At 46.0% G+C, this 9,085-nt stretch overlaps 1 protein-coding gene across 1 annotated transcript; it reads left to right on the top strand.

Moving 5' to 3' along the window:
• The first annotated feature begins 459 nt into the window (after positions 1–459).
• LOC144739939 (transketolase-like) lies at positions 460–6,094 on the top strand. Its single transcript, XM_078622818.1, has 14 exons — positions 460–566; positions 1,446–1,563; positions 1,650–1,763; positions 1,870–1,967; positions 2,452–2,643; positions 2,723–2,841; positions 2,920–3,116; positions 3,209–3,373; positions 3,988–4,144; positions 4,526–4,656; positions 4,759–4,842; positions 4,917–5,010; positions 5,202–5,324; positions 5,907–6,094. The coding sequence occupies exons 1-14, from the start codon at positions 460–462 to the stop codon at positions 6,092–6,094; spliced, it is 1,887 nt and encodes a 628-aa protein (XP_078478944.1).
• Positions 6,095–9,085: the final 2,991 nt, after the last annotated feature.

The raw sequence follows: 9,085 nt of genomic DNA, 5'->3' as shown, positions 1-9,085 counted from the left end.
AGTGAATCAGGGTGGGAGGCTTCAGACATCAGTCCCCTCCTCCCACAAAAACACACACGCAACCATGCCAACACACACACACACACTCTCAAATCTGAGGCTGTGACACACCTCCACCATCCCCTGTTGTACAGCAGCCAATAGAGCGACAGCCACTGGATTTTAAGAGTAACACCCAGCCGACGTCACCGGGTTCCTCCTCCTCTCTGTGTGTTTGTCCATCTATGTCAATGTGTGTGTAGTGTGTCCTTGTGTGACTGTGTGTCTGCACATCTGATAGGATAAATCCAGCTTCCCTCTGTTCTCTCTCTTTCTCTCTGTCTCTGTCACTCACAGACACACACATACAGGTGCTGTCTCTCCCACACCCTCTCTCTCTCTCTCTCTCTCACACACACACACACACACACACATTCACAAACTCAGGATCATTGACACACTTCTCTGGTGCTTTGGATCATGGAGGATTACCACAAACCCGACCAGCAGACCGTGCAGGCGCTGAGGAACATTGCCAACCGTCTACGCATCAACTCCATCAAGGCAACTACTGCAGCAGGCAGCGGGTGAGTTGCATCCACTGACTCTCACGTATGAGCTTCAAGAGGTAATCTTAAAAAAAAAAAAAAAAAAAATACTCCTTCACGTGCTGAGGCAGACCTATCTGCCTCAATTCACCTCATGTGCATGCAGAAATACCAACATCTGGGCCTATTTGTAAGTGAAGGGCCAAAAGAACACCATGTCCTGCCTTTGTTCTCCTCGTCCAGTCAGCGGACCTCACTGGACACCGGGTTCTGGCATTGACGCAGATACTCAGTCGCACGAATAAAACACTACACAGCATCGTTTGCTTCATTTCATATTTAATGCTGTTTAAAAATATAAGTCACCGAGAATTCTTGTGTATTCTGTGTATGTATATATATATTAATTAGTGGTGTAAAATATCCATAATACATCAAAATATGGATTTTGAATTTTGATTATGGCATTATTCATTAGTGGGGCCAATAGACATCGAAGGGGGTTCCATTGCAATGCAGTAGAATTCTAATGGGATAAGTGCTGTAAAAGGACGTTGGTGGGCCAATTATTTGTGGATTCCATCACCTTTCAAAAGTCTTTTTAAAAGCAAATGTCTCTTTAAAGATCAGCTGAGGTCGTGAGGATGTTGGCGTCTGACTGTGTGCAGCGTCAGCAAGACGCTGGTGGAACAAAGAGACGCAGACGAATATCCGCCAATGTTACTGGTCCCTAAGTCGTATAGCCTTTGTCGGTCAAAGAATGCTGTGGTCCTTACAGTGTTGGATACAGCGTTCAGGCCCATTGCTGCGATGAGCTCGACACCATGCGCAGCTTATTTGAAACGTTGGTACAGCTGTTCTGTGGTCATTTCTGTGGTCATTTTCCTCAGTCCACACATTTTCTCCTCTGTCATCCAGACACCCCACATCATGCTGCAGCGTAGCAGAAATCATGTCTGTGCTGTTCTTCCACACCATGAAGTACCGCCCTGACGACCCGAGGAACTTCCACAGTGACCGCTTCATCATGTCCAAGGTGAAAGACGAGGCCGGTTTGGATTTGAGGCGCTTTGCATTTGTCTGACGAATGACACCCATTTGCCCCCCCCCCACTCCCTTCAGGATCACGCTGCGCCGGCTTTGTATGCCATGTGGGTTGAAACTGGCTTCCTGAAGGAGAGCGAGATGCTCACGTTGTGTCAGGTTGACTCAGCCATGGAGGGACACCCCGTCCCTGTGAGTTTAGTGGGAAGAATCTCTTTGGGGGCAAATTATAATTATACACAGAGTCATGTTGCTAAAACTGCCCCCCCCCACCAATATGTGACCCTTATTCTTTCAGAGGCAGCAGTTTGTGGATGTAACCACGGGCTCTTTGGGCCAGGGAATCGGTGTGGCCTGTGGAATGGCTTACACTGGGAAGTACTTTGACAAATCCAGGTAATCCCCCACAGTGGTCCTAACACCTACGAGTATCATTGGTAGCTGAGGTTAGTCTTATATGGGTGGTCAAATAAGGAAAGACAAAAAAGTGCTGATGATTTTGTGCTGCTATATATATATATAATATGACAAGTAAAAATAGACAGATTCGTTTCTCTTTCTTTCACTGAGCGTCTGGATCATAACTCCTCTTTGGGTGACTGAGCGTGTGCTGCAGCTACATGCTCTGCTCACACGATTCTTCTGCTCTAATAACCACAGGCCCAGCAGTCATATCGCAGTTATTTTCACCATCCAAGCAAATTTAATCTCTGAATCAAATTCAGACGTTGCGCTCAACCATGTCGTTGATGTCTTTTCTTTCTCTAATGTCTCATTATCAGATAGATCCATATCATTATTACCATTTTCCATTGCAGTTAAATGTGGCGTATAAACGCACGTACGCGCACACACTATTCATGAAATATGGCCTCCACAGCTACCGTGTCTACTGCCTGCTGGGGGATGGTGAGATGTCAGAGGGGGCTGTCTGGGAGGCCATGTCGTTCGCCTCCTACTATCAGCTTGACAACCTGGTGGCCATCATGGACATAAACCGCCTGGGCCAAAGCGACTCTGCTCCCCTGCAGCATCATGTCGAGAAATACCAGAAACGCTGTGAAGCTTTTGGGTAATGTACACACTCACCTCATGGCAGAGGCTGCTTGGCGCGACCACTTGTATGTTAACGTGCGGTTGTACGTGTACAGTTGGCACGCCATCATCGTGGACGGACACAGTGTGGAAGAGCTTTGCAAAGCTCTGAGCCAGCCCCGTCATCAACCGACTGCCATCATTGCTAAAACCATCAAAGGGAAAGGCATTCCAGGTGACCCTGACTGACCCCCGTGCCCTCGGTATGAAACAGCTCCTGGAGTCTATGTGACGCATCATTGAACTGTTTCAGCCGCCGAAGATAAGCTGGGCTGGCACGCCAAACCTCTGCCGAAGGACATGGCCGAGATGGTCATGAAGGACCTGCAGAGCCGGATCCTGACCAGCAGCAAGCACCTGTACCCTCCTGCTCCAGTGGAGGACTCCCCCCCAGTCAGCCTGAGGAACATCAGGATGCCGAGCGCGCCCAGTTACAAAGCAGGAGAAAAGGTCTGACAAACTGTATCACTCCTATTCCTCGGCCCCAAGTGTATCCACAGCTCTAATGCTGCTGACTGACACGTTTGCTCTGTCGTTCACAGATCGCCACGCGTAAGGCGTATGGGATGGCACTGGCCAAGCTGGGGCGCTATAACGAACGTCTCGTGGCTCTTGATGGAGACACAAACAACCTCACCTACTCAGAGATCTTCAAGAACGAGCATCCTAACCGCTTCGTGGAGTGCTACATCGCTCAGCAGAACATGGTACGGTCCAACCTGTGGGACCCGACTCCATTGTTTCCTTAGCAGACAGCAGTCAGGCAGCTGTTCCTTTGTCATTATTCGGGACAGTCCAATCTAGGTCAGGCATGTGTATGATGACACAAGCATTCGTGGCAAGTCTATTCAGAAGTAAAATATTAATGAGAGTGGAAGATGGGACCATCTGGCTGAACGCATGAGAAATGTCCGGCGTCAAGGCAGAATTTGAATGTCTCATAAAAAATTGATGAGATATTGACGCTAAACTTAACATGTAACGGTCATTGTGCTTTTATTGTATTATTTCATCTAATTTTAATTTTAATTAATTCACTGTAGTTTGACCGCAGTTGTTGTGTGTGCTAATTTTTACCATCACTTCCACGTCTTGATGAATGAGGAAACTGCACCTGTACAGGTACTCATGTACATTGACACACAAGTAACACACAAGTGGATCAGTGACCAAAACATTATTAGAAAATAACAACTTAAGTATTCACATAAAAAAGGCTAGAGATTATAACAGACAAACACACAATCAATCATGCTTTTGTCAGAGGAGAAGCCCGTCTGATTCCACACTCCAGACTTGAAACTCTGTGCCGGTTTCCCAGGTCAGTGTTGCCATGGGATGTGCTGCCCGTGAGAGGAACGTTGTGTTCGCCAGCACCCTGGCTTCCTTTTTCACACGTGCCTTCGACCAGCTCCGCATGGCAGCCATCTCAGACAGCAGCATCAATCTCTGTGGCTCCCACTGCGGGCTGTCCACCGGTTAGTAACTTGACGTGTGCGCTGGAATCCCTCTCACAGCTCACCCAAACACAACACTACTCCCACCGGTCACCCCTTTTCTGGCACCCCCACTCTCACGCAATCCCAAACTTTGATTTAAAACGTGTGTTCTCGCCTCCTTCTCCCTCTGACCCAGTGTTTTCCTCACCATGTACCCTCCTCAGCCGTCCAGTTTGCACTCCCCCCTCTCTCCCTCCCTGTCTGACCTGGAAGCTGTCAGCATTGAATCAGGTGTCCCCCTGTTAGCACAGGTACTCCGCATGCCAAGTCTGACTTAATGCCCATGGACCTGCATGCGTCAGCTCTGTTGATCGCATGATGACTTTGTTACAGTCAGCTGTGTGTATGGATGTATTTTAGGGGAAGAAGGCCCCTCCCTGATGGGGTTGGAGGACATGGCTATGTTCAGGGCTCTTCCCACAGCGACCATCTTCTATCCCAGTGATGGTGTGTCAACAGAGAAAGCTGTGGAACTGGCTGCAAGCACAAAGGTACACACGAAGCATACATTGTTTTTTTTGTTTTTATTTTGCAAACTAATGTCTGAGACTGTCTTGGTGGTGACGCTCCTCTCCTGTTTCTGCTATACAAAGGGCGTTTGCTACATCCGAACCAGCCGCCAGGACAATGCTATCATCTACAACAGCAATGAAGACTTCCACGTAGGACAGGCTAAGGTAGGCCAGCTTGGATGAATCAGCGTATGTTCAAATGAACAGTCCAAACGCCACAGAGTGTCCGATCTCTCCAGGTGGTTTACCAGAGCAAGGAGGACCAGGTGACGGTGGTAGCCGCTGGAGTGACACTGCATGAGGCTCTGGCTGCAGCTGAGCATCTAAAGAAAGGTCAAAGAAAACTGCGACTAAGAGTAACACATGAGATGAGATGCAGGTCCTAGTACAGTTTCATGTCCAAATGGCTCTGCTGGGTTCCTGGCTAAAGGGTCAGGATATACATGCAAGTGCATGGTGATACAGTTTACAAGATGTAGAATCCTCTATTGAGATGTCTCTCCTGCACTGCGCCAATCTTACAGAGAGGATCTCCATCAGGGTCATTGACCCTTTCACAATCAAACCGCTGGATGCCAAGACCATCTCTGACCACACGCGTGCCACCAGGGGACGGATTCTCACTGTGGAGGACCATTACTATGAAGGTCGGTTTCCGTCAAAGTTTGTCCAGACTCTTGCATATTGCATGAAAAAAAAAAAAACATCAGCCTTTCAGCAACACGCATCTCATGCATGTATGAAGCCCCCTCATTGGTCCACATCCCGCGCGGTGTTGCGGTGGCATGTTTTCATTGGTTCGGTGAAAGACACACGATGCACTGGCACTCGCTCATTGGCTGACGTGCCCTCACTTGGAGGTAAGGTAGTGGGGGTATGGTGGTGCATTTTTTAAATGTGAGACGCAGGATGGCAGAGTGCTGTCACATTTCCTTAACTGAGCATGTGCCCATGGGGTACTGTGTGACCTAGATAGCACCGACAACGATGCCCTCCTTCTGGTGAGGATGGGTGATGGTACTGGAAAAAAAGATACTGAGCGACTGTAATTGGTGTTATTATACTGTATTTCTTTGTACGTCAAGCCCAGGAAGTAAGTAAATCAATGACTAAGTAAATAGATAAATACATAAATACATAAATACGACTTCTCATCGAATATAAAATAATTCAATTTGACTTTCCTTCTTCAATAGTTCTCCTGCTTCTTCATGCTTTCCATCCTTCAGGTGGCCTCGGGGAGGCAGTGTGCTCGGCAATCGTCAACGAGTCGGGCTTCAATCTGCATCGTCTCGCAGTGTCCCATGTCCCCCGCAGCGGCAAACCGCATGAGCTGCTCAAGATCTACGGCATCGACCGTGATGCCATCGCCCAGGCTGTCCGCAAAATGCTCAGCAGCTCAACCAACGCCAAGTAACTCTTCTCCTCGAGCCCAAAACGTCTGCTCCGAGCCATGCAGACAAACAGTCATGTATGTATTTGATTCACACGACACCCAGCTGTTAAAATTCCGTCACTGTGCGTTTTCCCAAGTGTTTACCAGTGTATTGTGGTTTTGTGCTGAGTTCCACGTTCTTTCTTGCATCCGTCACGCCACACAAAGTGCAAATACACATACAGCCAGTCACTCCTAAACATGCTGTAGAGCCAAATTCAAGATGTGTCCATAGCTGACAGCGGAGTGTTGGCTTCATCGTACCAAACAATGTGTATAACGTGATGCCCTCCTGTGTTTTTGACATGTTCTTCTGATTGACCTCATTCAGCTGGAAAGGTTTTTATATTGTTCTAATGTAGCACTCGAGACTGGGTGGGGGTGTAGCGTGTTTGTAGACGTGTCTGACAACAGTGTCAGAAAGAGGCAACGTGAGTAGTCGTATGTAGAAGTAAGTAGGGGGACAAAAGACAAATGTAGCGAGGTGGGGCGGGGGAAGTCACATAACTCACATCCTTTTCTTCAGCACCGCCTTCTGTTATTGATCTAGAATGAATCCACTCACCGGAGCATCCGTTCTTGCTCATCGTGATATTTTGACAGGACCGTCAGTACGTTAATAGCCATCATGTGGTCAGTTGACCGAAGGTGCGTGGGTCCCTCCAGTGCTGAAGGGGAACATAGTTGGCTACGGCTACAAAGGGATTGACTTGTGAACCCCACTTTTTTGTTACTTGAAATTTTGTATGTACTATACTTTCATGTAATAAAAACCCTCGGCATTTGACTTCTGTGTTGGGTTTTTTAATTTTATCTACTGTTGCCTTATAAGTGTTAAAAAAAAATGACAAAAAACAACTTTTTACTGCAGTGAATAATTCCACATACAGTGTGCGGGATGTACATAGTATCACAAATGACTTTACAGTTAGCACAGTACAATATCCTCTGTCCTAAGAACCGCAATCAGGATGAGGATAAACTGCCAAACCTTTTTAACAAAGAAAAAAAAAACAGTAATTGGAAGTTATTCTGAAGGCATGATAGTACAATAAATGACGTCCACATTAGATAATTTGACACTTTGTTTAGTTAAAAACACCCACAAAACGCCGGTTGTGCTGCTTTTACATATACAATAAAATACCAAGGAAGGACTCAAAAAACATGACAACCAGCCATGCACCTACACACACACAGGAACAGCTGAAAACCCTGTGGCTACACAGCTCCTTGTATGCATATTAGCTGTGATTCCCCATAGACTCCCACAAATAAGTATACCCCTCCATAGGTTACTGTAAACAACGCAACAATTCAATCACAAAACATTGGAGCCAGTGACCATAAGTACGCGCATCTTTTTCTTTTTCCTTCCCCAGTAAAGAACATTCACATTCAAGCCAGAACGCTGTGTTTAATCTGTATTTTGACAAACAACACACGTCCTCATGTGTCAGGAAGAGTCTGCAGTCAACAGGAACCAAGACCCTCGTGAAACAGTGGAGTCTGCCACAGTACAATGTTCTCTTTTCTCTGGAACAGTGATACATATTCTCAAAGCTGCATGTGCCAGGGGAGATAAGCAGCGAATTTAACTCAGTCTTGTTGTACAAACCACTTTTCTCAAATCACCTTCTACAACAGGAGATGCTGATTTGGAGTCAAAGGTTCCACATCAATTGGATTATCAGAAATCTTTTTATGAGTGGACAGTAGGGGTGGGACAATAATGAAATTTCATGTCACAGTTATCTTGGCCAAATAATTGTGATAAATTATATTATCGTGATAATCATCAAGATATGCTGAATACCTCTAACAAGGTTTGTTTTGAGGCTTATTTCACTTTTTATAAAGAGAAGTGACCAACCTAAGTTGCACCTAAATGTATTGTTTTGAATACAAATGTATGTTTTGGTTAAACAAAGTAAAAATATTATGAATTATACCATGTTGTAGTGGATAAAATAAGAACGCATTTAAATTACCACTACTGCTGTACAGATTACACAAATAACTGATGTCCACATCATACCAAACAAAGAACAGTATCTATATATAAACATGAAGTTCAGATGGACAAGAAAGTTTTGTGTATTCATATGCGTGTGCAAAGTGCATGTGCCACAGCTTTGTCGTTCCTTTTCAATTGACGACGATCGTCGAGGTGAACTTATGTCATTCTTCTTACATATTTGAGCCAAAATAGACAAAATGAATAGACAACATGTATGTATGTAACCGTATTTATTTAGTAAAACTAAAAATAACATTCTTTATATTTGCCGTCAACAAAGATTTTATTAAAAACAAAAGTAAACGGTCTCCTTTCGCGCATGCGCAGTACGCACATGAACCAAGTAACAAAACGGGTTTCCTGTACGGATCGGGTCATGACACGTCACCGCCCAGTTCACTTTCGTCGCTCGTTTGCCCCCCGAAGGACCCTCCTCCTCGGCCTCCGAAACACTGACACTCGTCGACAGCAGTGGTCTGTGAACTGGGATAGAGTCGTTTCCCTGTAATGTCGCTAGATGGCAGTACTGCATTAAAATCTTCTAGCCTCATTGGAGCCTTCCAAAAGCGAGCAATGCATTATGGTACTTAGAGTCAGTTTGACCGTTTGTACGCATGCTAATGTCGACATAAAACTACATTTCCCTGCGAGTTACAGACGATTTGAATGCCGTGCAGGGCTAGCGTTTTATATTTCCAATCGATGATCTCAACTTAAGTTTCCGCTGACAGCTTGACGAAAAACCGGGGGGGGTGGGGGGTTCTCGGTAGCGGTAAAAGTTTGAGTATTATTGATGTGTGTGCGGGACATAAGTAGAGATATTCACCTAAGTCCCAAACAATGCGGTTCAAAGAAAAAGGGCAGTGATTTGAAGTCTCGCTGCTTTTCTTCGCCTCTTCTGCCGGTCAGGGTTGGATCCCGTTACAGCTGCGATCCCTCGGTGGTTCGCCAAG

Source organism: Lampetra planeri, unplaced genomic scaffold, assembly GCF_965212315.1.
Source record: "Lampetra planeri unplaced genomic scaffold, kcLamPlan1.2.h2 scaffold_1796, whole genome shotgun sequence".
In the NCBI taxonomy this organism is placed as follows: domain Eukaryota; kingdom Metazoa; phylum Chordata; class Hyperoartia; order Petromyzontiformes; family Petromyzontidae; genus Lampetra; species Lampetra planeri.
The sequence above is the reverse complement of the archived record's forward strand: the minus strand, read 5'-3'. Positions and strand labels throughout refer to the sequence as shown.